Raw genomic sequence first — 27,460 nt, forward strand, 5'->3', positions numbered from 1 at the left:
TTCCCTGGTGGCCCCTCCCATCCTCTAGGGCTCCCACAGTGGCCTGCTCAGGTCAGTCTGGGTTATAGTGAAGATGTTGGGCTCAGGGGCACAGAATGACCTCAGCTGATTAGGCACAGCCGGCTGGAGCCCAGGCATCTGGTCCTCGCCTGGCCTACAGGGTCCCCGGAGGCACCTGCCCACTCCGTGCCCATCCCGCTGGGCAGCCCCCAGAGCCGCCCCTCTCCCAGCCAGGCCAGTGGCCGGGCAGAGCATCCTGCAGTCACCGCCTCGGCCGGGTTTTGCACGAGCTCACTCACTCCTCCCCCTCTGCTTGACCCCTGCCCTGGCTCCCATTTCCATCAGAAAGAAGTCAGGTGCAGCAGGTCCAGCCACCATCTTCAACGCCGGAATCCTATCAGGATGCCGGCAAGTCCTGGCTCCCTGCTAATCCACCTGGAAAAGCAGTGGAAGACGGCTCAAGGGCTTGGGCCCATACGCCTGTCTGGGAGACCCGGATGGAGTTCCAGGCTCCTGGCTATTCCCAGCACCTGCCTGTCTCAGGACACTTGCACCTGCTGTTCTCGCCCCAGCGCCCTTTCCCTAGAGACCCCGGCCCCTCTGTGCTCTTGAGGCCTTCCTTGGTCACTTTTTCAAGAATGGCAGCCCCTCTCCCCCCCTTCCCGCCCCAGGCCTGGCCCCCCCAGCACCCCACCCTGTCCTGCTTCCTCATCATCCAGCGTCCCGTGTGTGTGAAATCACTGAACGCCAACCCCACCAGGCCTAGAAGAGCTTCTGGCACTCGGTAGTTCAGTAAACATTTGCTCATTAAACACAAGAAAGTACCAAACAGCTGGTGAACTGAACCGTGCCCGCTGCGGCCCAGCCCTCACTCGGGACAGTAGGGGAAGAAGAGCCCCCACCGCCGCCGCCACTGCCATCGTGAGTCCCTCTGCCACGGCCCGGTCGCTGCTCTGATATCCCCAGCTTTGCCCTACGGACTGGGGTTCAAATCCCGGCAGGGCCTGTCTAGGCATTTACCTGTAAAACGGCGACACGGGAGCGGCGGGTTCCCACCACCCACAGAAAGGCCATCTGAGACACAGCTGGTCCCTTTGCCCAGATGAACCTGACCCAGGCCCCACGCCTGGGGGCTCACATCCCGAGACAGTCACACGGACCCACCGTCCCGCCACAAGGCAGAACGTGGCATGGCCTGCATGTCCTTGGGCTTCCTGGAGGTGCTGTCTCAGCCCGGCTTCAAAGGACATTAAGCTTCAGGCAGGAAGTGGGGCTCAGGCAGGGCCAGCAGCAGCAGAGGTGGGGCAGCAGGGCAGCTGGGAGCAGATTCCAAGACCACAGCCCCGCACCCCCCTCCCACCCAGCACCCCGAGCCCCTCACAGGAGCTCAGGCCCTTTGCTAACGGCCTGCCCTGCGCGGAGGCCCAGAGCCACTCCTCCCGCGTGCCCTGCTCCCTGCTCAGCCACGAAGCCAACCCCAAACCAGGCCTCCAGGCACGCCCAGGGCCTGCCCAGCCCCGAGACCCTCCCGCCCTGGACTCCTAGGTCCACCTCACTTCCTGCCACTTCCCAGCTGGCCGTGCCCCACCCCCTTCGACCCTGAGCTTCTGCTCTTGGACCCCTCCCCCCAAACCCAAGCTCATCACTATGACAGATGACAGCTGCCTGAGCACGGGCACACAGGTCCAAAAGGTACCTCCTCCCGTAAGGCTGCCTGGATTGTTCCCACTGGAGGCAATTGTCCTTTGGGGGCTGGGGAGAGGGGGCTGCCCCAGGCACTCAGGTGCACACAGAGGGTCTGTCCTTGGTCTCCTGCACCCAGCGGCTGGCCCCTTAAGCCAGACCACGCCCTGCTGGCTTCAGCATCCCGGCTCCACAGGACGCCCCTTTGATGATCAGCCGCAGGTGGGCGCTGAGCACTGGGTGGCCCATCTGGGGGCCTCCGCCCGTCACCCGGGCAGGTAAGGCGACGCCAGCACAGATGGCGGGCGGCTGTGGGAAGTCAGGAGGGAAATCTGACCCCACGGGCAAGCAGGGACCTGAAAGGTGGGATCAGCCTGGGTGGGGGTGGGGACAAACAGGAGGGGAGCGAGGCGGCGCCGGGCCAGGGATACCAGCAGGCGGAGGGCACTGGTGTCTATGACAAATGGAGTTTAATGGTCCTTAGTGTTCTCAGTGGAAAAGACCGGCGAGTGAACCACACACCACCGAGCGTCTGGGGGTGGGACAGGGAGCGCACACCATGACGTGTGCTCACCGGGAACACACGGCTGTCAGTGCCCGAGTATCTCGGGCCAGGAGCTTGACATTTGCACAGGGAAGAACCACAGACACACCAGTGAGGTGAGGAGACGGGGCACAGACAGAGAGAAGGCAGCCCCGAAGTGCCGGTGCGCAGGTCACACGAGATACGTAACAGAAACCACGTGGTGCTGAGCTCTGGGCTCCAGGCTCCAGGCCCCGGCAGGAACAGGCTGGGGACTCAGTGGAGGGACTGAACCTGAGCCTGCATGAGAACTTGTGTGTGCAAACCTGTGCACCGGGGGGAGAACTCAACTCCATGGTGAGGGTCAAGGTCAGGCCCCAGCCCACACAGAGCAGCAAGTGTGGGGTCCTGTGTGCCACAGGCTCCCCAGGGCCTCGGGTCAACTCAGATTTCAGGGCCCAGAGCCCGGGGTCCCACGTCTGCCGGTGCAAGGGTCCACGGCTGACCCCGGGCTCCCCGTAGGCTGGCAGCTTCTGTGGGCGAGAGGAAGCCACAGGCGGCAGCCGTCCCTCCATCAGGCCTCGCTGCTGCTCTGACAGCCGCGGCTGCTGCCACGCTCCACCCACACGAGGCGGGCCTGCTCCTGCAGGATGCGGCCGCGAACCACCTTGGCCAGCTCCTCGGCGTGGGCCCACGCGTGGGCGGGCACCTGCACCCAGGAGCAAGGCAGTCCCCAGAGCACCTGCTCCGAGCCGCGGCACTGCCGCAGCAGCTCCGAGTCACGCCAGCCCGGCCGGCCCAGCAGACCCCTACAGAGAGAGCAGAGCGGGGCAGCGGTCAGAGCTGACGCGGGGAGACTCAGGGGGCCGGCACCCGGAGGGGAGGGGGCTCCACAGGCCCCGCCCCACCTGACTTCCCGGATGTTCTTCTCGGTGACCTCCACGTGGATGACGATGGGGTAGATGTCATTGTGAACCAGTTCCCGCACGCCCCGGGCGCCCAGCTCCAACAGGCAGTGCTTCTGCTTGGAGGATGGCGGGGGGGGGGGACACATTTTATTCATCAGCCTCCCCGGGCCCCGCCCCAGACGGCGTCACTCCCATCCCAGCCCCTAGGAGCAAGTCCTGCTGCCCCACCCCCAACAGGAGCTCAGGCAGCCAGCAAAGAACCCACGAGGGGAGACTGAGGCCCTGGAGAAAGGTCACAGCCCCTGCAGACCCCAGCCTCCCCTCCCACCCACCGCCCCAGCACCTACCTTCCCGACAGACTCCTGGATGGCACGGATCCTGCTGCCCAGCCCAGGGGTGGCAGGCCGGGCCTTGGGGGCTCCAGGCGCCGATGGTGTGCACTGCTCATCCCCGGAGAGGCTTTCTGTACGGGGAGAGGGAGAGGCGGGCCCCAAGGGCCATGGGCCTGGCTGCCCAGAGCGCCCCCCAGCCCTCTCTTCCCAGGGACACAGGCTCACCCGCAGGGCACACTTGGAAGTCCAGCCGGGAGCTGGGCAGGTCAAGCAGGTTGCGGATGAGCCGGGGCGCCAGGCACTCGGGCAGCAGCACCACAGGCCGCAGGGCGGACACCAGCAGTGGCCGCACCAGGCTGTAGGGTTTGAGGCTGCGCTCTGGCTCTGGGGGGGGCGGGGAGGGGGTGCCAGAGAGGTGAGGATGCAGGCAGGGGTGTGTCTCCCACCGACGGCCCTCCCCTGTCGGATCTTTGTGTGCCCTTCCTGGGCGCTGCTGTTCACACACAACACACACACGTGCACACACAGGTACATACACACGCGCACACGCACACACACGCCCCAAGGGTGCCTCCTCCCTCACTCTCTGGGACCCTTGCTCTGGGTTCCTCCCTAAGCCTCCGCCTCACCTCTGCCCCCTACAGGTCATTCTGCACGCAGCAGCCAGAGAAGGAATTGCAATGCTGAAGTCCCGTCAATGAACTCCCCAGTGACTTCCCAGGTTCCCAGGGAGAGGGCCACACCCTCCATGCAGGGGTCCTGCCTGATGCAGCCCTGCCGGGCAGCCTGGGAGGGGGATGGCACCCACAGACGCCCCTGCTCCTCGACTCTGCTATCAGGTGCCTGCCTTTTTGTGCCTGGGGATTACCCAAAGTCCACCTCCCTTCAGAGCCCAGGCCACACGTGACCTGCTCCCCCAAAGGGAAGTGCCCCTGGCACATGCTCCAGGGAACCCCAATCTCCTGTGTCCCCCACTACACAGTCAGCCCCCCCAGCACACCTAGAGCTGGATTTGATGCCCCTGTGCTGGACCAAAAGCCCCCAAACACCCACACGGCGAGCCCCTGGGCTTCGGCACAGCCCAGAACAAAGCTCTCCCCAGCCTCGAAGGCCCGGTTCCAGCGTTCTCTCTTCCAGGAAGTCCTCCCTGACCACCTCCCCCATTGCCCCGCACGACTGCTCCCCTTCTGGGCTCCCCCAGCTCCTTGTCCCGGCTCTGGCCTAAGGCCTCCTCCCGCTGCCTTCAGGCAGCCCCTGTGCGGCCCCCACGGCACCTGCCAGCACACACGCCGCCAAGCACAGCTCCACACGCTCAGCCAGACACAGGCCCACGGTCCCAGTCCCACACACACATGCACCTGCCGCAGGGTCTCCTCTCACCACGGGGGGGCGCCTGTCTCTCAGGCCCCTGCCCTCACAACGGGCCCTTCCAGGCCAAAGGGACCCTGAGCCACGACCCTCGTGGTCACGGCACACTCACCTGAGCAGGGCTCCACCAGCAGCTGTTCCGGGCAGTCTCCTGCGGGACCCCCCACCGGCTTGGGCCTCACCAGCCGCAGCTGGTCCAGGGCTCGCTTCTTCAGCTGGGGGTGGGGGTGCAAGGAAAGAAAAGCACCTGAGAGGCCGGCGCCGCGGCTCACTAGGCTAATCCTCCACCTTGCGGCGCCGGCACACCGGGTTCTAGTCCCGGTCGGGGCGCCGGATTCTGTCCCGGTTGCCCCTCTTCCAGGCCAGCCCTCTGCTGTGGCCAGGGAGTGCAGTGGAGGATGGCCCAGGTGCTTGGGCCCTGCACCCCACGGGAGACCAGGAAAAGCACCTGGCTCCTGGCTCCTGCCATCGGATCAGCGCGGTGCGCCGGCCACGGCGGCCATTGGAGGGTGAACCAACGGCAAAGGAAGACCTTTCTCTCTGTCTCTGTCTCTCTCTCACTGTCCCCTCTGCCTGTCAAAAAAAAAAAAAAAAAAAAAAAGAAAAGCACCTGAGAGCCCGGCCGCCCACCCTGGGGAGAGGGGAGGAGAGGGGGCCCAGGCAGAGCAGGCCCCCCTGCCCCCGCAGGCCAGGCACACGGAGGAGGGGCCCGGCCCAGCCTCCCTGGCATGCAGCCCAGGGAAGCAAGGCCGTGGGAGCCAGCTCAGGAGCCTTATCTAGACTCCACTTTACAGATGGGAAGACTGAGGGCCAGAGACCAAAGGGACCCTTGTGTTACCCCTGAGAGACCAACTCTGGGTTTTTGCGCAGTGGGACCTAGATGGGGAGAGCAGTGAACCTGCTCCCAGCAGTACTGACCAGAGCAGCACCTGACGGCCAGAGAGCGCTGGCCGGCCGCAGGTCAGATGCCGGCCAGCCGCTGACCGCCTGGGGCGGGCCCATTTCACAGCGGGGCAAACAGAGCCTCCAGCACCTCACAGGCAGAAAGGAGCAGGGAGGGAGTCCAGGCCAGGCGGCCTCCCCCAGGGCCACGCCCTCACGGCTCACCAGGGTCACCTCCCCTGGCCCAGGGGCCCAGCCCAGCCTTCGCCCAGGGCCTGGGCGGGGGGCGGGACTACAGCTCCATCCCAGGCCCCCAAGCACTGGGCACTGAGCACAACATCTGCTCTCCCTCCCAGGGCTGCCGGAGACTGCCGCCCCCTCCCTCCAAGCCCCGCCCCCCAGCCCTGCTTACGTTATTGCGGGGGCTTCGGTGGCGGCTGGAGGGCAGGCACTTCTCCTGGACTTCCAGGAGCTGCTGGGCTCTGCGGGAGGAACTCGGGTCATGCATTTGTTAGGGGCGGGGGGCTCCCCGCAGCCTGTCTGCAAACCTCACCCCTGCCAGGGGACAATGCGAACCCCACACCGGCCCCGGCCCCTGGCAGCACCTCACCTCTGGTAGTTGGGCACGGTGCCCCGGTCCAGGTCCCGCAGCGTGAGGGGGTCCACGCGGGTGCAGAACCACTCCTGCCGGCGCTTGTAGGCTGGGTCCACCAGCCGCAGGATCTCCTGCGCCTTCACGCACAGGGCGTGCGGGTCAGCCCGCTCGGGCAGGGTGAGGTTGGCTCGGATGTAGAAGGGCTCAGCCCCCGGCCCCTTCGCCCAGGCATCCAGGGCCTCATGGAAGGACTGGCAAGCTGTGCGGGGTGGGCAGGACAGCAGAAAGAGGAGGATGCTGGGATCACAGGAGCCCACCCCTCGAGTGAGGGACAGGTCCCAAGGCCACCAAGCCCTCGAGGGGCACAGCCAGGACTCAAGCCCAGGTCTCTGGACCAACACGAGCTCCCTCCACTGTCGGCAAAGGCACGGGAATAGATGCAAGGAGGTGGGAGACAGGAGACCAGCGCCTCCATGGGCCTCAGTTTCCCTACCTGCACTATGAGCTCTTGGGTCATTGCCCCTGACCTTCCAGGACCCGTGAGCTCCTGCCCCCCCCCGCCCCCGCCACACTTACCCTTGGAGTCCCCCAGGAAGGGCAGTGTGGACCCCTGGCTCCAGGGCAAGGTTCTCTGCTGGGACTCGGCCTCCAGGCACGCCCCCTCCTGGCCAGCGGCCTCCGCCCTCAGCTGGGAGAAAAGGCAGAGTGAGTCTCCTAGGGAGGAAGACTGGGGGTGGGGGTGGCCACACCCATCACTCACAGGGCAGCCGTGCCCACCACTCACGCCCTGCTCCCATCCACAGCACCCCTCAGCCAGCCCTGCTTAGCGGTCAGGATCTGCTGAGTGCTGTCAATCTGCCCCACCTCCCAGCCCCTGCCCAATCAGACTTCAGTTAATGCTGGCTGGGGCGGGGCAACCACTGGGGCGGGGTTAACCACTAAGCAAGCTTCCCCAGAAGCTCCACCCAGTGTCCTGGCTCCACCAATCAGAAAGCACCCATCCCGGGCTAAAGCACTGGCTCCACCCCTCCCAGCTCAGGGGCGGAGCCCACCTCACCTCTCTTGGTTCGGTCCTGGCAGACCCAGGCCCAGACAGCACCCTGCGTACCACTGCCCCAGACCATCTGTCCCCAAGCAGTGATAGGCAGTCTGGGCCCCTGTCTGGGGACTCTGGGCCCCCTGGGGGGCTCCAGCCAGACACCCGGATGGCCAGAGACCTGGAAAGAGAGAAGGGGGTGGGCGGGAGAGGCCCATGGGTCCTCTGATTCAGTTCAGCACTCCTGGACAGCCACAGTGATTCCATTACCCAAGTACGCCTCGGCCCCCACGTCCGGGCCACTGCACCTGCTGGGCCCTCTGCTGGGGCTGCCCCTCCCCCTGTCCTTTCTGCCTGGCAAAGGCTGCTCCTCCTCACCATGACTTTCCGCTCCCTCTTGCCCCTCACCTCCATCAGACTCAGCACCAGACCTCCCTGGTGCTGTCTGCACCCCCAGTGCCTGCCCAGCATCTGGCACACGGCAGATGGGGTCTCACACACAACAGATCAGGAGATGGCGACAGCTGGCAGCAGGTGCACAGAGCAGAGGGGCTTCCCAGGGACCAAGCACCTGCACCTCGCTCTGGTGAGGAAGAGATGGCCTTGGGAGACAGCCGAAGGAGCGGCGTGAGGAAAGGCATGGAGGACAGCGCACAGGCGGCGAGGACAGCTTGCCAACGACGCCGATGACAACAGCAACAGTAGCAGCAGCACTTCGGGGGGTGCCAGACGCCACACTCAGCTCCCTGCCCCGATGACGAGATGACTAATTTCACACCCTGGGGAGCGTCTCGCAGAAAACGCAATCCACGGGGCCGGCGCTGCGGTGCAGCGGGTTAAAGCCCCAGCCCGCAGTGCCGGCATCCCATATGGGCGCCTGTTAGAGTCTGGCTGCTCCTCTTCCGATCCAGCTCTCTGCTATGGCCTGGGAAAGCAGCAGCAGATGACCCAAGTCCTTGGGCCCCTACACCCGTGTGGGAGACTCAGAAGAAGCTCCTGGCTCCTGGCTTCAGATGGGTGCAGCTCCAGCCATTGTGGCCAACTGGGGAGTGAACCAGCAGATGGAAGACCTCTCTCTCTGTCTCTACCTCTCTCTGTAACTCTTTCAAATAAATAAAATAAATCTTAAAAGAAAGAAAGAAAAGACAACACGCAGCCAGCCTGGGGAGGGGTCCGGCCTTGCCCCCGTGGGCAGTGGGAGCCGCTGCATTCAGACGGAGTCACTCAAGATCCCCAGTGTGCCAGGGTCCCGGATGAGAACAGGAAGGGCCCTGTGGCCAGGCTCGGAGGCAAACTGACCCTAAGTCCATTCAAGGAGCCCCTGGCCACGGGAGGGAATAAACCAGGGCCAGAGGCAGTTGGACCAGTGGGAGGAGGGGCGGCCAGCCTGGAGTGCGTGAGGCTGCAGGGAAATTGACCCTGTCAGCACCCCTGGAGAGCAGGAAACTCGGCCCCAGAAGCCCTGTCTCAGCCCCTACGCAGAGAGCCAGGATCAGCCCCAGCCAGTGCTGGCCACGGCCAGGTGGCACAAAGCCGGGACAGGGTCAGAGGGCCTGAGATGGGCCTGTTATTCTGGTCAAGGGCCGTGTAGACGGACGAATGCGGTGCAGCCCAAAGCCAGGTGAGCAGTGCCCTGGACCCAGGCAAGTGAGCCAGTGGCTGGCGGCTCAGCCACGGCAGTGGGCGGTGAGGTCCTACCGCGGGGCGGGGTCAGAGGCAGGGAGGGGCAGAGCAGATGGACGAATGGTCCACAGGCTCCGGGGCTGGGACACCCGGCAGGCTGTGAGTGACCCTGGTTTGTAGCAGAACGCACCAGGAAACAGGAGCCTGGCCCCGGTCCCCGGGCACAGCCACCTACTGTCCCACCAACACGTGCTGCAGGCATGAGTGCCCAGGGCTCTACGGGAAAGCCACACGAGGGGACCCGCAGCCTGGCTCCGGAGCCGCTGCCACTCGGCTCCCTCCTCTCCTCCAGCTGTGCAGTGAGCCATGCCCAGCCAATCCACCGCGCTCCAGGAGAGGGAGAAGCTTCCAGAGAGCGTGGCTGGGACACCTTCTCCCCAGCCTCAGGGTCAGGGAACGCAGCGAGCAGCCTGTTCCCGGCCCGGTCCGCCCCACGCCGTGGACTCGGCCCCGCCAGGGTTTCTGGCTCTTCCTGCCAACTCCTGCTGCCCGCCACGGACCCAGTCCGGGCACCTGCACAGAGCGGGAAACCCGTGCTGAGCACATGCCCGCCCGAGGGCCTGGAGAGGCCGCCTGCAGGATGACAGGGACCGGGTTACAGACGGGAGCCCCCTCGGCCGGGGCCGGGGCAGATAAGTGTGGGGGCACTGCCTACTCCAACCCCTCCCTGCACCGAGACGTCAGGTGGGGGCTCCCAGCCCCTCCCCCAGTCAGGGCAGGGGCTCTGTGGGCTCCAGGGCTGATGGCCAAGTGGCCTCAGTGAGTGACAGGGCGCTAGGGGAGGAGTCCCCAGAACACTGAGAACGGTGGATGCTGACACCGCATCTGCACATTCCCCACTTGGCCCTGCCCCCAGCACCCCAACGGGGGCGTCTGCCGTCACCCCACGTTACAGGTGAAGGAAACTTAGCAACAGAAGTGCCATGTGCCAAGGGTGGCACAGCGGGGACAGGAAGACCAGGCAAGGGACTCCCAGAACCCTCTCTGTGCCAGGACCAAAGGCACCCGGACCCCAGATGCTGGGAGAGGCTGAGTAAGGGCAGCAGGATGGGGCCCGGCAGGCAGCCGGCACCCGCGATGGCCAGCGCTCTCCCCGCCCCTACTACTCCTCGCCACCTGTCTGTCCACCCCCCTGCCCACCCCAGACAGCCCACATTGCCTGGCCCCAGGCCCAGACAGGGCAGCAGAGGGAGCTCAGAGAGCAGAGAGACCAGCGACAGGAGAGAGGTGGAGCCCCCAGCACGGGCCAGAGCAGCTCGGACAAAGGCAGGCACACGGATCACCAGCGCAAGCAATCTCCGACATGGGGCGGATCACTGATCCTCTGTGGGCCTCCCGGTCTGCATCTGTGTAATGGGCGGATCGCTGATCCTCTGTGGGCCTCCCAGTCCACATCTGTGTAATGGGCGGATCGCTGACCCTCTGTGGGCCTCCCAGTCCGCATCTGTGTAATGGGCGGATCGCTGATCCTCTGTGGGCCTCCCGGTCCACATCTGTGTAATGGGACTAAGGACAGCAGCCTTGCAAAGCTGCTGGGGGGGTAAGATTGGCCACGGCAAACAGCTGGGAGCCAGCAACAGGTTCAGCGTCCCCCAGGGGCCAGGCCACTAGAAGGAATGCCGGGGGCTGGGCGTCTCGCCCGGCGGTCAGCGAACCACTGGAACCAGGTCTCCCAGAGCAGAGCACCTGGCTTCCACCACCAGCTCCCTGCCGATGGACACCACGGAGGCGGTGGCGACGGCTCTAGGACTGGAGCCTCCAGCACCGACATGGGAGACCTGGATGGAGCTCGCGGCTTCTGGCTGTGGCCTGCCCAACCCTGGCTGGTGAGATTTCTGTGGAGTCGACCAGCAGATAGGAGATCTCTCTCCCTCTCTCCCTCTCTCCCTCCCTCCCTCCCTCCCTCCCTCCCTCTCTCTCTCTCAAGTAAATTGTATATTTTGCTGTTGTTGCTGCTGAAGCAGGAATACTGGAGCCCCCGCAAGGACCCTAGGGGACAGGCACTACTGTGCTCCCATTTCACAGAGCGGGAGACTGAGGCACTGAGAAACGGACTTGCTAAGGTCCCCTGGTACCAAGCAACAGGGCTAGGATTTGAGCCACCGCAAGTGGCTCGAAAGCCTCTCTCGTCACCTGGCCCTGGGACGCTGCGCGCCACCCTCACCCAGGCTCCTGTGCCCTCATCCACCACCCGTCCCATTCCAGGGTCCCCCCCACCCCAGGAACAGAGGTGGTGGCCCCACGTGATCTTGGGGCCCAAGCAGGGGCCAGGCAGGGCCTCCTGCTCCCTCCTCTGCATCCTGGCGCCCCCTGGACGGCAGCCAGGCCCCCTGCTGCAGGCCCCGCTGGAGGAAGGGCCCCCGCAGGCAGGAAGGGAGGCGCCTCCGCCCCTTCCCCCAGAAGGCGTCCTGCGCAGGCAGAAACAATGTGGCGCTGGGCCGGCTGCCCAAGCTGGGGGGCAGGGCCATGGCCCAGCCTCCAGCCTGGCCAAGCTGCTTCCCCCAGCCCTGCCCCGCCCAGACCTGCTGTGTGACCTGTGTGACCTGTCCCCCTGCCCAGCGTCCCCACATTCCAGTTCTACCATTCGATGCCGCCTACGCCCCTTTGCAAACCCCAAACCGCTGGGGACCTGGCCCTGGTACTTCTCAGCTGTGTGCCCTCGGGCAGGCTGCTTAACCTCTCTGGGCCTCAATGCCCTGCTTCTCTGTTAAACAGGGATTGTCGTCATAATACTCACTGCTGCCACAGAAGGTTCCCAGGACGCCCGGGGTGGACAAGCCAATGGCCACACTCCCAGCCTGGCTCAGGAAGCTGCCCGCCTCTCCCCTCTCCCCTCCCTGGCCAGCCTCTGCTGCCTCCCTCCCCTCAGCTGCTACCCCTCCACGGCCACACGGCCAGCCATGGTCCCACTACCCCCACCCTCCTGAGAGCCACTGGCACCAACAGGGGCCACCACGGAGCACGTCACCTACGACGCCGTGTGTAACGGCTCCTGTCCCAGGCCAGAGCCAGCCCCACCCTCAGCTCAGCCGGACGGCAGGGCCGAGCCAGGAGCTCAGGCAAACAGGACGGTGGAATGAGGGCGCCTGTGCCTGACACCTACTGTATACAGAGCACCTACTAGGTGCCTGGCAGCGCTGAGGGCTTCGCCCACACGAGAGGGGCCCAGGGAGGTAAGGTGACCAGCCCACACCACACAGGCGACCAGCGGTGGTGACAGGTTTTGAACTCAGACCTGCCAGTATCTAAAAACCTCACTGTCCCTCAGTCTCATCCTGCCCTCCCCCGCCCCCCAACTCCAGGCCCTGAGGGCCACCTGCAGCGCCACCAGCAGGTGCAGTACCTGTTGATGAGGTCCAGGCCGCAGCCCCGGGTCGCGGGGCCTTCCGGCTTTCCCAGAGGCCACACGCTGTCAGAAGACGACGACGAGGAGAGGCCGGGGGACCAGGGCTTCAGCGTCACACTCCCTGGGGAGGTAGACGCAGGCTCAGGAGTGGCCCAGGTCCCAGAAGCCCCAGGAGCACACGGGACCCTCCCCCACCCCCACCCCACCCCCATCCAGGGTTGGGCCAGGGCCGGCTGGGGATGCCTGCTGCCCGGAGCCTGGGCCACAACGGAGTTGCCCGTTACAGCACAGCCAGGAAGGGCAGGGAGGGCTGGGGCTGGGCCCAGGCGAGAGGCCTCCAAGCACGGCCTCGGGAAGGGGGCACCGACCAAGGGCAGAGCAGGTGCCACAGGCCCCAGGCAGGCTGGCTGCACAGTCCCTCCCCTCCTCCGTGGCGTCGCCGGCGCTGTCACCTGTGATGTCCGACATGCTGCTAAAGGACCTGGGTGGGGACAGGGTGGGGGCAGGGGAGGTCCAGTGAGACTCCGCCCCACTCCTTCCTCCTGCCCCCGGCCCCCCCAAGGCAGGGACTCAGGGCACCCAGAGCCCCTATAGTCAGAGCAAGCCTCCGTCTGGTCAGTACAGGGACGTCAGCCAGGGCTGACGAGAAGAGGACGCCTCTGGGAGACCAGCGGGCCCCGCCCCTCGCCACGTTCTCGGTGGCCCCCAGCCTACCTACCTCTTAGGGGGCGCGGGGTCCTCCTCGCGCTGCCGCCGGAGGATGGAGCCGGCACTGGGGGGGAAGGGCAGGATGGAGAGCCGGTTGATCTCCTTCTCGCTGTCGGTGGCTTCCTCCTGCAACGTCACCATAAAGCGCCGGTCACCCCACTGCCCGGCGCAGTCCCCGTGCCACGATGCACCTGCCTGCTGCCCTGCCCACAGATGACACCCAGGGACGGAGTGCAGGAGCAGGCCCTGCAGGGTCACAGGGAGGGAGCGGTCCCCGGGCCCCGCACATGGGCTCGGGGTGAGCTGAAAGAAGGCACATGGCAGGGCAGATGCTCCCGGGGACACGCGGCACCATGCAAACAACGGAACACGCAGCCAGGACAGCAGGACCCGCTGCAGCGCCTGAACTCAGCCCCGGCTCGGCTTCCGGTTAACGCACAGCCCGGGGAGCAGCAGTGATGGCTCAAGTCCTTGGGTCGCTGCCACCCACGTGGGAATCCCAGATCGAGTGCCAGGCTCCTGGCTGCTGTGGGCACTGGGGGCCTGCCCCACAGAGGGAAGACCTCTGCCTACTTCTCAGATACACAGAGAATTCTCTGAAGGGTTTCTGGCCTCCACGGGCCGCGGTGTCGTCACCTGTGACTCAGAGCCAGGGTCAGTAATTACGCGAACGTTATGGGCAGCTGAGCCCCGTATCTGGGGCGGGCTGGGCGTCTTACCGAGGTGAGGGGCTCAGAGCCGCCTGTGCCGGCCGCGTCCCCAGCTGCTTCCGGAACTCCTAGCGGGGAGGGGAACTCACTGAGGCTCCAGGTGCTGCTGAGGTTGGAGCACAGGGAATGGGAGGAGGCGCAGGCCTGGAGAGGGGGAGGGGAGAGAGGTGGTGAGCCGCGCTGGGTCCGTGCCACGTGCCAGGCGCGGGGAGCCTGAGCCCTGCCCTTGCGCTGCTCGCAGCCCCCAGGGGGAGACAGACTGTAAACCAGCGAGAGATGAACAAAACCACTCCAAGCTGCAGATCACGAGGGAAGTGGCCAGGCCGTGCAGAGTCCTCACGGGCCCCACCCAGCCAAGAAGCACCTGTGCTTTCCAGGGAACGTGGGTTCTGAGAGTCCAAGCTATGTCACAGCTGGGGAGGAGGGTCCCAGCAGCCCGGACAGCATGTGCAAAGGCCCTGAGGCAGGACTGTGCCCCATTCCGGGGATTAAAAAGCTGTGACTCATAGCAACAGGCTACAGGGAGGAAAGCTCAAACCTGCTGGGCCTCTCTGGCATGAAAAGGGGCTCTGCGTTTACCCAAGAACAAAAAAGGCACCATGGGGCCAGGGCTGCGGTGCCGCAGGTTAAGCCTCCACCACCGTCACGGGTATCCCATATGGGCGCAGGTTTGAGTCCTGCTTCCTGTCCGGCTCCCTGCCGATGCACCTGGGAAGGCAGCGGGCCACAGCCCGAGTGCTTGGGCCCCTGCACCTCCGTGGGAGATCGGATGGAGCTCCTGGCTCCTGGCTGTGGCCTGGCCCAGCTCAGAGCCTGCTGAGCCACACCTTCCCAGCCTGGGCCCCAGCACTCCCAGCCCCACCAGGTCTCCCGCCAGCTCCTGCCTGGTTTGGGGCCCCCACTCACCTTGAGGCAGGACCCGCCCTGGGCCCGCTGCAGCTGAGCCTCGAGCAGGGCCTTGGCGCCCTCCAGGCTGGTGAGCGTGGTCAGCAGCTCGTCCCGCTCGGCCTCCAGGCCCCGCACCTGCTTGCGGTACTGGTCCTTCTCAATGAGGCTCTGGGAGTACTGCAGCTGGATGCGGTCGCGGCTCTGGATGGCCTGGGGGGAGGGGGGAGGGGGGCGGGGGAGTGAGAGAGGCGGGCAGCAGGGGGCGCTGTCCCGGCCTCCGATCACGAGCACAGGAACAACGCTAAAACGCGCACTTCCAATGGGCCGGGCCCGTCGGCGGATGGAGGCGCAGGGACCACACCGCCCCGCTGCAGGCTCCCAGGCTCCTGCCAGTCCACCAAGACTTGACTCCCTCGCAGGAGACCCACTGGGTGCTTGCCAGGCGCTCTCCTCACAGCATCCCGATTGGAGGGGTCAAGCCCCGCCCACTGCATCCCCCGGGCTGTTCCCCAGGATGAAGACCTGGTCGCTGAGCGCTGGGCCCACGGCGCTGCCTTGGAGGGAGCTGGGGCCAGAGGCCCGAGGGGATTGGCAGCAGCCTGGTGACACAGAAGCCCGGGCCTCGCCTCAAGGCATCCCAATCAGGACATCCAGGGAGGAACCCCAAATCCAACCTTAGCCACGCCCACCAGGGGGATCGGAGCCACGCCCACCAGGGGGATCGGAGCCACGCCAATGTGTAGACTTGAACTCCCCTGGCAGGACACACACTCGCTCAAGGACAAAACCCCCTGCCCTCCTCCCCCACGGAGAACCACACACACACAGGCGGGCGGGAGCCCTCGGCCCCTCGCAGTCTTGGCAAGTGACAAGGGCCACGGTGCCAAGGACCGGCAGCCAGACTTGGGAAGATTTCTTCATTGGCAAATATTTGCAAACACCTCCAGCGTCAGCTCTGTCCTTGAGACGCAGAGAACAGGCGAAGCAGAAATCGAGGCTGCCAGGCCCAATTTCCTAACCGGCACAGGTGCTCAGCTGAGACAGGTGGGCTCAGGGAGCGAGGCTGGCACCGCCAGCCCACGGGGCTGCGTCTGTGTCCCCCAGCCGGCCTGCCCACCCTGCACCGCTCAGCACACCGTTGGCATCTATTTCCACAACCATGGATGCACCAGCTTCTCCCTTCTTAAAATGTTTCCTGCAACACCCACATCTCATATGGGAGCATGGGTTCAAGCCCCGGCTGCTCCGCTTCTGATCCAGCTCCTGGCTAGTGCGCCTGGGAAAGCAGCAGAAGATGGCCCAAGTGCTTGGGCCCCTGCACCCACATGGGAGACCCGGATGGAGCTCCAGGCTGCTGGCTTGAGCCTCAACCAGCCCCAGCTGTTGTGACCACTGGGGAATGAACCAGAGGATGGAAGATCCCTTTCTCTCTCCTCTCTCTGTCACTCTGCCTTTCAAGTAAATAAATCAATCTTTATTTTTTTTTTTTATGAATCACCAGCAACTCAAGTGTATGGTGTTTTTGTTTTTGTTTTTTTGACAGGCAGAGTTAGACAGTGAGAGAGAGAGAGAAAGGTCTTCCTTCCATTGGTTCACTCCCCAAATGGCCACCACAACCGGCACGTTATGCTGATCCGAAGCCAGGAGCCAGGTGCTTCTCCTGGTCTCCCATGGGGTGCAGGGCCCAAGCACTTGGGCCATCCTCCACTGCACTCCTGGGCCACAGCAGAGAGCTGGCCTGGAAGAGGAGCAACCAGGACAGAATCCAGCGCCTCGAACAGCACTAGAACCCGGGGTGCTGGCACCGCAGGTGGAGGATTAGCCCAGTGAGCCACAGCACCGGCCTAAATCAATCTTTAAAGATTAAATAAATACAAAGTTCCTGGGACCTCCTGTGTGCCAGGGGCTTTCGTCATAGCATCCTGATTGGTGCAGGAGCCGGGAGTCAAACCCCGCCCACTGCAGCAGGTGCAGGCTCACCTGGTCCCGCTCCTTCTCAATCTCCTCCAGCTGCGCCAGGACAGTGGCCATGCGGTGCTTGTACAGGTCACAGTCTTTCTGCAGCGTGCGGTGCTTCAGCCGCAGGTCCTCCATCTCCTGCAGGTACTGCGGGCGGGCGAGCGGGCAGGGCGGGCTCAGACCCCAGGGCTGGGAATGGCGAGCGCCGACCAGCCAGCGCCCAGCGGGTCAAGGAGCAGAGGCCTGGGCCCTAATGACAGGGCCGTCTGGGCCACTGACCTCACCTCACTGGGCCTCAGCTGCCCCATCTGTAAAATGGGGGAACGGTACCGATGGCACCCAGGAGGGGCCAGCCTTGCCTCCGCGCCTCAGCCTGCTCCCTGCCCTGCCCTGCCGCCCGCCTCGCCTGTGGCTTCTGCCACACTGCCCATCTCCCTGCTCCGATCCACAGTCCTCTGTGTTGTTCACGGCTGTGTCTCAAGTGCCCCAGAAGGCGGCTTCCATCGCACGCCTGGCTCCTAGCACAGGGCCCGTAGCCAGCTGCGCTGAGGAACGTGCCCCTCCCACTCCCAGGAGCCAGGCGTCAGCACGGCCGCGCGGGGGGAGGGGCTACCTTGTCCCGCAGCTCCTCGGCCCACTGCAGCTCCCCCTGCACGGCCAGCAGCTTCTGGCACAGCTCCTGCCTGCTGTCCTGCGCCTCCCGCCAGTCGTGTTCCAGGATGTCCAGCAGGATGCGCTCGGAGCCTGGGGCCCCCGGCCGGCTCGCCTCCTGGGGATCGGGGTTCAGGACTGCCTCAGCAGCTGGCCCAGGGCCCACCTGGGGTGTGGGGAGGAAGGGGCACACGCAGCCCTTGGCACCCCCGCCCCACCAGCTCTGCCATCTTGGCCTAGGCCTCGACCTCTCTGGAGCCTGGCTTCCCCCCAGGGGCCTGGGTGTGGCCCAGCCGCGAGGGCGGGCTGGGGCAAGTGCAGCCAGGATCTCTCGTTCCCAAACAACAAGGAGACCCACCCACCGAGGGCCCAGGGCCTGACGGTCGTTTCCAAGGCCTGTGCCCACGCCCCTGATGGGGGGGGGGGGGGTCTTCACGAGACTATGCCTGAGCCTGGCCCAGGCACGAGGACCCTGGGCCCAAGCTCTAGCCCCCAGACCCACACCTCCACCAGGAGCCTCCAACCCCTGGAACTCCCCGGCTCCCACCCCACTTCCGGTATGGCGCCTCGGCCAGGAAGCTACTCCCAGCCACGGGACACCAGGAGAGCCCCAGGCCCACCCGGCTCATCCTGCCGGAGCCACGGACCCCTCACAAATCCAAGTACAGGGTCGGGGTGGGGACGCTCCTCATGCTCAAAATCAGCCGCAGGGCTTCACAGAGCACAAAGGTGGCCTGGGGGCCACCGGCAGCCCCTGGGCCGAACGCCCTCCGCTCAGACGAGAGGCCAGCCAGGCTCCCACCCAGGTCTCAGGCCCCTGGTTCGGAAGCCCTCGCCTTTCCTGGCCTAGGGAGGACAAGTGAGAAGCAGGGTCCCCCACCCCCGCCAGCCCGGCCCCGGCACCTGCTGCAGGCCCTGCTGCAGCTCCTGCAGGGACGCCGTCAGCCGCTGGTTCTCGGCGCGCAGCTCGGAGACGAGGTCCACGCTGTCCGGCTCCTTCTCTCTCTCCTTCTCCTCGCTCCCGGCGTGGGGGCCCCTGGCCCTCCGCAGCAGGGTGCACTCTTCCTCCAGCCGGCTCACCTTGAGCTTGAGCTGGTCCACCTGCGGCCCAAGACACGGGTCAGCCCAGAGAAGGACCCGCTGGCAGGGCCGGCGCGCCCTCCAGGTGTGTGCGCGTGGTGGGGGCGCTGATCCCCAACCCGGGGGCCTCTGGATTCCCAGACGGGCATGAGCAGGAGGGGCAGGCTGGACACCTGGGACGTGAGGAGGGAGAAGGGAGGGAGAGAGGCAGGCAACAAGGCCAATGCCAAGGCCACCCTCCCAGGTGCACCTGCTTCAAGGACTGGTGGGCGGATGGGCGGTGTCACAGCCAGAATGCCCCACACTTCTGACACTGAGTACCTTCAGCATGACAGGGAGGGGGAGGGGGAGGAGGAGGTGGAGGGAGGGAGGGGGTGGGGGAATGACCATGACGACACTGCCTAAAAACAGGGCGATCAATCCATCTCCCTGCTATGGCCCAGGAAGGCAGTGGAAGACGGCCCAAGTGCTTGGGCCCCTGCACCCACGTGGGAGACCAGGAAGAAGCTCCTGGCACAGCTCCGGCTGTTGCAGCCATTTGGGGAGTGAACCAACAGAAGGAAGACCTTTCTCTCTGTCTCTCCCTCTCACTGTCTGTAACTCTACCTCTCAATTAAATAAATACAAATCTTTAGGGGAAAAAAAAGTTTCCAGTTTATTAAAAGAAAAAAAAGAATGGAGGATCTGCCTCAACTCAGAGTGGCGTGGGCCCGTCCTGGCTCCCATGTGCCCACGGGAGGGAGGAGGAGGAGGATGTGTTTAGGGGCCTCAGCCCGCCCGAAAGCCAGGATGAGGGGCTTGTGCTGCAGCACAGCGGGGTGAGCGCCTCTTGTAGGGTCCCAATAGGAGTAGCGGGGGGCCCAGCTGCTCCACTCTCAAACCAGCTCCCTGCTGATGGCCTGGGAAGGCAGTAGTGCGTGGGCCCCACCACCCACACGGAGCTCCGGGCTGCTGGCTTCGGCCCGGCCAGTCCTGGCTATCGCAGCCATTTGGGGAATGAAGCAGCAGGTGGAAGATCTCTCTGTGTTCGCCTGCCTCTCAACTACATACATCAATTTTTTTGCTTTTTCAGAAACAGCCAGGTGTCCCCTCCAACCCAACCTCCCGGCCGTCACACACTCAGATTTGTACCCGATCCTCCTTAAAGAGACTCCTGACCACCCCAGCTCCAAGCTGCGCCTCTCAGTTCGTCCGCACAAGACCTCCACGGCCAGGGCTCTGGTTCCCACCTGACTACTTATTAGGCGCCGCCATCCTGAGCAGGTCACCGGTGTCCTTGCCGGTAAAACGGACCCAGCGACTGCCCTCACAGCCGCCCCCAACCTGCCTCCTCACATCACCATGAGAATCAAAGGCAGGAATGAGCAGAGCCTCTTGCGGTAAAAGGCAGGCTGTGGGGGCCAGCGCTGTGGCATAGCGGGTAAAGCTGCCACCTGCAGTGCCACATGGGCATGAGTTCGAGTCCCGGTTGCTCCACTTCCAATCCAGCTCCCTGCTAATGACCTGGGAAAGCAGCAGAAGATGGCCCAAGTACTTGGGCCCCTGCATTCACGTGGGAGACCAGGAAAAAAGCTCCTGGCAAGAGGCTATGGTCTGGCCCAGCCCTGACCGTTAAGGGCATTTGGGGAGTGAACCAGCGGATGGAAGATTTCTCTCTGTCCCTCCCTCTCTAGCTGTGCCTATCAAATAAATAAAAATAAATTAAAAAAAAAAAAAAGGCAGGCAGTAGCCTTGCCATGGACGTGACTAGGGCTGCCTCGACCGCTTTAAACCACGGCTCAGGGCCCTGATGGGCCACGGGTTCAGCGTGTGCAGACAGAGGCTGGCTGGGGCTGCGGAGGCGGCAGGGGGCGTGGCCGCCCGGCAGAGGCTGGACACGCATGAACAGCTTGCAGGGCTACGAGCGTACCCAGCCAGGGACGAGTTCCCAAGGCTCGCGGGGTCTGCGTGGCCAGACAGTGATAAGGGGAACAGCAGGTGGCAGGCGGTGAAATGCAGCCTTTGTTGCGAAAAGGTCACAGTGACCTCCGGGCACCCTCGGCGTGCCAACGTCTGGTGCCCTAGGAATGCCCCGGCTGCTCCTGGCGCGCTGGTCCCTCAGGCCTCAGAGCCTGGAATGGCACATGCGCACACACACACACACACACACACTCGCACGCCGGGGTCCGGGGGCTGGGTCAGGCCCGTCCACAAATTAACGTTCCGCTCCTCCTCCGCAAGACTCAGAAAGAAATCCATGACTCCCGCATTCCTTTCCACTCACAAAACTCCCTTTGTGAGCCGCCGGCTCCGGGGCAAGCCCAGCCACCCCCAGCCACCCCAGGCAGCTTCCCCGGTGAGCTCACGACAGCGGGCACCTGCGAGTCCCCGCCTGCCCGCCACCAGGAAACACGCGTTTAATCCTGGTGTACAAACTCCCTGAGCACCAAATTACGGTGTCCCTCCCTGAGGTTTATGTTGCTGGCAAATAACAGCTCATTAAATTTGCACCTTATAAAACACGGCGCTAAATCAGCCACCGTGCACCTGTCCACGGGGGAGGGTACCCAGGCTGCCTCGCTGCTCAAACCCACCTGCAACGCCTTTTGTTGATTTTGTGGCAGAAAAGCTTCAAAAAAGCCAAGGTAAACGTACGGTAGCCAAGTTCAAAGAAAATCGTATTAACTTCCATTCACCCGGCACCATCCTGGGAACCCAGGGGCAGACTGGCCTCCCTGGAGGTGTTCCCTGAGCCCCTAGGCTGACCTGCAGACATGGAGGCCCCTCCAGCCCCCAGCCCCATCCCGACGGCCCCCAGACGCCCCCCCACACACACACACAGGCCACCGTCCTGTCACACGTGCACACTCACAAACACTCCAGCCCACAGTGAGGAGGCAAAACTCCCCTGCCCCGAGCAGCCAAGTGCTTCTCGCCAACCCCCCCCAAGCCCCAGGTCTGCAGGCAGGAAAGCAGACGCCCCTCTGGGTGAAGGGGGGGGACCTCACTCGCACATCCTCTCCCGCCACCCCCACCCGCCAGGATTCCGCAGCGCTGAGAGCTGAGTCGGGCAGAGACTCCGGAACAGTGCTCTAAGCAACTGCTGTCTGCCTCAGTTTCCCCCTCCAGAAACTGGGGTGATAGCAGTGGCAAGGCCTGGGACCCCAGACACCCACAACCTTAGGGCTGGTGTTGTGGAGCAACGAGCTAACCCCCTGCCTGCAAAACCAGCATGAGATGTCAGTTCGCGGCCCAGCTGCTCCACTTCCAACCCAGCTCCCTGCTGTGGCCTGGGAAAGCAGTGGAGCATGGACCAAGTGCTTGGGCCCCTGCACCCACAGGGGAGACCCAGGTGGAGGTCCAGGCTCCTCGTTTCAGCCTGGCCCAGTCCTGGCCGTTGCAGGCATTTACAGAATGAAGCACCCCTCATGGGAGCTCATATGCGGGGCTCCACTCCCCTCTACCACCAGCCTTTCAAATTGAAAAAAAAAAAAAAAGAGAGCAAACACTCGCGGGCCCTCAGGCAGTGGCCTCTTGGTCACCTCACAAGTTAGCCGCCAGTTCTCGGAAGCAGGCTCGCCTCCCAACACCACACTGACCACCTGGCACGCACAACCACACACACCAGCAACCCTGCCGCCATAGCTCGCGGCTCCGGGGTGGGGGTGGGGGGTGCCCGCTGTGGCACCCTGCACAGAGGGGCTGGAAAGCATCTACTGTGTGCCACTGGCCCCCTGAAGCCCTTGACAGGGATTAGCTCCTTAAACCCTTGGGATGACTCGCTGGGCAGTCAAACACCAGTATAATCCCCCAGGCCAAGTCCCAGTGAGAATCCAAGAAAGTGAGCCTCGGCTTCTCCCAGGTGGAGAAGCCGCCGGCCACGGAGCAGGCCCACAGCACCAGGCAAGGGAGGCCAGCGCTGGCTGACCCGGCTCGGGGACCCAGAGCGAGCCCCTTTGCCAACCCAGGCCTCAGCATCTGAACTTCAAAACCAGAGGCTGGAGCGCAGTGGGTGGGCCCAGGCGGCGTGACACCGAGGGCCACAGTTAACGATGACACGGATCGTGCATCTGAAACCCTGGGTCTTGAACTCACGGAGTCCTCGAAGCCCCAGGTTCCTCCGCCTTGGCACCACAGACGCCTGGGGCCAGAAAGTTTAGCAAGGTGCAGGCTGCAGGATGCACTGTAGCAGCGGTGGGCAATTTTTTTTCTGCCAAGGGCCATTTAGATATTTGCAACATCATATAAAATTATCAATTTAAACATGAGTCTAGGTGGGGCCGGGGTGGGTTAGGCCACCACCTACAACACCACCATCCCATGTGGGCACCGGTACGATTCCCCACCGCTCCGCTTCTGGTCCGGCTTCCTGTGGACGCTCCTGGGAAAGCAGCAGCAAATGGCCCAAGTCCTTGCACCCCTGCCACCCACATGGGAGACCTGGATAGAGTTCCAGGTTCCTGGCTTTGGCCTGGCCCAGCCCTGGTTGTGGCAGACATTTAGGGAGTGAACCAGCAGATAGAAGATATATCTCTCTCCCTCTGGTCTCTCCCTCTCTCTCTGTAACTGTTCCCAGATCACTATCACTTCTGGCCAGGGCGCCTCCTTCCCCACCCAAGCCCACCCACAGCTCCAGGGCCTACCGCCAGCTGCAGGTCCCGGCTCCGGAGCACCGCGGAATTCTTCTCCTCGCTGAGCTGGGCCAGGCGCATGGCGATCATGTAGTTCTCGTCCTTGAGGCGCAGCAGCTCCAGGCTGCCCGCCTCCCAGTCCTCCCGGAGCCGCTGGCAACGCTCCTGCGCCTGCTGCTGCTCCCGCAGCCGCTGCTCCAGCCGCGCCCGCTCCTCCTCCAGCGCCCGGCCGCGAGCCTGCAGCTGCTGCTCCCGCTGCAGCTGGCTCTTGCGGGCGTCCCGCAGTCTCCGCACCTCTGTCATCAGGAACTGGGTGAGGCCCTCAGGCCCCTCCTCGTCTGCCCAGACACAAAGAGAGTCGGGTCAGGGCCAAGCGGCTCCAGAGGGGGTGGCAGACCGCACAGAAAAACCCCAGCCATAAAAACCAGCGCGGGGAAGTTCTAGGCTGTGCTTCCGTCCTTTGGGGCTCGGCAAGGCCTTCCTCCATAAGGCACAAACTCCAGCAGGGAGAGGAGAAAAGTGGCCCAGCCATGGAGACCTTGGAAACCTTTACTACATGAAAGCCGCAACAAAGTTAAAAGAAAAGCTGCAGAATAGAAACAAAATAACAAACAGAAGCACAGCGTACAGCGAGCTCCTGGCAAGGCGGCTCCAAAGGCAAACGTGTGAATAAATACACAGGCATAACACTAAGCAAGCAAGCCTCAGAATAAAAATGGCAATAAACACTGCGAAGGTGGTCTCGCCACCAGCGACAACATTAGGGACCGCCACCTGCAGACTTCACTCTACCACACACGGATGTCGGCTCCGTCAATCTTCATGACACTACAAGGTAAACACTGGTATTGTACCAAGTTTATAGCTTTCTGTAAGATTTATGCATTTCTTTGAAATTCAAAGTTAGAGAGAGGGAGAGACAGAGAGAGATGGTCCATCTACTGGTTCACTCCCCAAATGGCCAGCCGAAGCCAGGAGCCGAGCCAAGACCCATCCTGGTCTTCCATGTGGGTGCAGGGGTCCAAAGACTTGCCATCCTCCGCTGCTTTTCCCAGGCCACTAGCAGAGAGCTGGATGGGAAGTGGAACAGCGGGGACACGAACCGGCACCCATATGGGACGCCAGCATTGCAGGCGGTGTCTTTCCCAGCTATGCCCCAACACTGGGCTCTCCCTGTACCAATTTTAAAGACAGAAAAACTGAGACACAGAAAGGTCAAGTCATTTATCTGAAGTCTATAAACTACTAAGCCATCAACAACACCACTCAATGAATTAAAACCTTAAAACAGAAAGGTTACTTTTCACATATCAGACTGGCAAAAACATTTGTAAATGACCCCCAGGATTCATGGAAGCGAGAGCAAATGGGCCGTGACACACCCGGGCTCTCAGGACTTCCACCTCTCAGACCCCTGCCCCAAGACACACATTTGCACAGAGATGCAAAGGCAGGAATGCTTCTAGAAGCATCATCGCAATGTTGCAAAACCGGAACTGATGACCTGGATGGCTGTCAACAGGGAAGGGTTCTACGTGTTCTCTGTCATTAATACTCACTACCAAGCACCAGGCCATCCCTTAAAACAAGCCTAACGGACATGAGAGACCCACTGAAGTGGAGCACGTGGGGGAAATCAGGACACTGGGCATGAACACCGCCAACGGTGCTGGCCAGTGGGTGTCGGTGTGCAGACAGCGAGACCTGGCCGAGCCAAGCAGCAGAGCGGAGCGGCAGCCGGGGGAAAGGCTCTTCCTATTCCAAGGGCACCTGGACCTTTCACGGGCACGCATGGAAACCACAGGCCGGACACGTGGAAGCAACATTATCGGAAACCCACGTGGGCTCTGCACTCAGACTATGCAGATGGGTATCCCAGTCCCACCCTCCACCTACTGCGGGGCCCCTGGCAAAACCGCTTCAGTCGCTCGGCGCCTCGGTTTCCCCGTCTGTTCAGCAGGGGGACCGGGGGTGCCTGTGCGCGGGTGGCTCAGGCCCCCGATCCAGCCACTCACCCAGGATCATGGAGCAGCGCTGGGCAGGCTCCTGGCCGGTGAGCAGTGTGAAGTGCTCCGGGTAGTAGAACTCCAGGGCCTCCAGGAAGGCCTCGTAGCCCCTCTTGCCACGGCAGCGCAAGATGTCCATCAGACGCCCTGGGGGGGAGGGGAGGGGCTGAGGCAAGGCTGGCTGCTGGCTCCCTCCACCAGCCTCCAGGGGCCCTCGTTCCCCGGATGTTCTGAACAGGTGACACACACACAGGGGCCTGTCCCAACACATCAGGGAAGTGAGCCTGGAGGCAGCCATGGCCTGGAGAGCCAGACCCCCTCCCCCATGGCACTTGAACTTCAACTGCCCCTCCCCTCCCCACCACAGATGCAGGGCCTGTAAATCCCCTTTGCCTTTCCTTTCTTATTAACCTGTCTCTAAATTTCCACCTATTTATTTGACAGGCAAAGAGAGAGAGGCAGGCAAAAGTGAAGGGGCTCCGGCTTGCTGGTCGACCCCTCAAATGCCCACAGCAGCTGGGACAGGGCCCTGAGGCCAGGAGCCAGGAACTCGACCCAGGTCTCTCTGAGCCATCATCACTCTCTCCCAGGTCTCTCTGAGCCATCATCACTCTCTCCCGGGGTGTACATGAGCAGGAAGCGGGAGTCAGGAGCCCTCCAATGTGGGGCCTGGGGGCCTTGGCCACACTTGTATCTTAGCCGATTGCTAGCCGCCTGCCTATGCAATGACATGAAGTCCCCACTGCTCCCCACAACAAAGTAAATACTCCCACCAGCCAGTGCCTGAAATTCCACCTTAGACCCTCATTCCTCTGCCAGCCGGGGCCCACACACACACACACACACACACACACACACACACACGTGTGGCAGGAGACCCTCCAGAAGCTAAGAAGGGTCCCAGGCGCTTCAGAAGAAGGGACAGAGAGAGGCGGGGAGGTCAAAGGGCACAGGGAAGATGCCAAGTGAGCGGCCAGGCGTGGCAGCACCAGCAACCACATCCAAGCCGCTGCTCCAATGCGGGCACAGGAAGTGAAAGGGAACCCCAAAGCAGCCAGACGCGGCCGCCCGGGCCACCCCGCCGGCCGCCTGGGCTGTAACAGGATGACCGGCACACCCCACCAGCCCACTCCACCCACGCGGAGCCCGAGGCCGGTGAGCAGCGCCCGGCCCCGCGCGCCGGCACTGTGCGCCCTGCACAGGCGCGCGCGCTGCGCTGCGGGACACAGCGGGCCCCCGACCGCGGCTCACCGGTGCGGTTGACGCGGCACGGGAAGCGGTAGGTGCTCAGCACCTCCTCTTCGTCCTGCTCGTCGATGACCCGGCATTGGCGCAGATACGGCGTGAGCTTGGCCGGGTTCAGGGCGCGCGTCAGCCGGTGCCGGACGCCCTCGATCCGCTCCCACAGCGCGTCCTCCTCCGCCTCGGACCCCGAGCCGGCTCCGGCCTCCTCCTCGGCCTCCCCCGCCTCGGCCCTGCCCGGCATGGCCGCGTCCTCTGGGTCTACGGGCGAGAAGGGACGCGCGAGTTAGCAGGGGCGCCCTGGAGCTGGGTGCGCCGGCCGATCCCGGCTCGCTGAGTCGCCTGCAGGCCCCGCCGCCAGGACCCCCTCTCAGCGCTCCGCGCCCCGCGTCCCGCGCCCGGCACTCACCCCGCGCGCCGCAGCCGCCTCGAGCTCCCCGGTCCGCACTCGGGCGGCGGCTCCGCCGGCGTAGGGGGGCGGTGTCCTCGGCGCCCCCGACTCCGCCCCCGTCCCCGTCCCTATCCCCATCGCCGGGGCCGCCGGGGCTGCCCGGGCCGCCCCCCATCGCCGCCGCGGCCCGGGCACAGCGTCCGGCCCGCCAGCCGCCCCGCAGGTCCGCCCGCACGCCCTCCTCCCGGCCGTCCGGCCGCGCGCCTCCCCCCCAGCTTCCTGTTTCCCGCCGGCGCTCCCGGCCCTGGCGCGGCGGGGTCCGGGCGGCCCGCCCACACCTGCCCGGCCTCGGGACAGGGCGGGGCCGACAGGCACCTTCGCATGCCCACGCGCGTCGGCGCCCCACGCCCACCACTCGCCCGGCCGCTCGGGGTCGCGGCTCAGCTGCGCCGGGTGTCTCCCGCAAACTACAGTGCCCCAGATGCACTGGGCGCCCGCCGCACTCAAAGTTGCCCCGCGCCACCGGCACAGCAGCCAGGCCACGCACCTGCTCCCAGTCTGTGCGCTCCCCGCCCCCCGCCCTCCAGGAAAGGACCCAAGGTGTGGGGGAGGGCTCAGCCCTTCCAGGAGGCCCCACGAGGCCCTGCCCCAGACACCTCCTCCCATGTGGAAACCCGCCCATGGCCCTGGGCAGCTGAGCTGCTCACTTGGGGCCAGACCCTGGGTGCTCAGAGATGGGGACCGAACCCACAGCCCCCACAGCTGCAGCCCCTGTTACATGAAGCGCCTGCGCAGGTGGAGAGTGGGAGGGTCTCCCCAGAGTTCAGGGGATGCAGGTGGTCACCACCGGCATGGGGGA

At 64.2% G+C, this 27,460-nt stretch overlaps 1 protein-coding gene across 7 annotated transcripts; it reads right to left on the reverse strand.

The window, feature by feature from the left end:
- Positions 1–2,136: 2,136 nt before the first annotated feature.
- Positions 2,137–26,866, reverse strand: CARD10 (caspase recruitment domain family member 10). Of its 7 annotated transcripts, none has more exons than XM_051841146.3 (21): positions 26,620–26,866; positions 26,220–26,471; positions 24,978–25,115; positions 22,975–23,300; positions 18,176–18,373; positions 17,235–17,390; positions 16,643–16,768; positions 14,681–14,872; positions 13,784–13,918; positions 13,075–13,190; positions 12,809–12,837; positions 12,354–12,477; positions 7,349–7,508; positions 6,868–6,979; positions 6,307–6,550; positions 6,109–6,178; positions 4,927–5,029; positions 3,672–3,830; positions 3,462–3,577; positions 3,115–3,227; positions 2,137–3,015 (listed from the first exon to the last, which is right to left on the reverse strand). In XM_051841146.3, the coding sequence occupies exons 1-21, from the start codon at positions 26,774–26,776 to the stop codon at positions 2,781–2,783; spliced, it is 3,261 nt and encodes a 1,086-aa protein (XP_051697106.3). In that variant the 5' UTR covers positions 26,777–26,866; the 3' UTR covers positions 2,137–2,780. The 7 variants fall into 7 exon arrangements, with proteins under 7 accessions (XP_051697106.3, XP_051697105.3, XP_089163733.1 ...); XM_051841145.3 differs by having other exon boundaries at positions 3,115–3,230; XM_089307607.1 differs by having other exon boundaries at positions 3,115–3,230; positions 12,725–12,837.
- Between the last annotated feature and the right edge of the window lie 594 nt (positions 26,867–27,460).

The sequence above is a fragment of the Oryctolagus cuniculus genome, chromosome 11, assembly GCF_051225735.1.
Source record: "Oryctolagus cuniculus isolate XC-2025 breed Fujian yellow rabbit chromosome 11, ASM5122573v1, whole genome shotgun sequence".
Lineage (NCBI taxonomy): Eukaryota > Metazoa > Chordata > Mammalia > Lagomorpha > Leporidae > Oryctolagus > Oryctolagus cuniculus.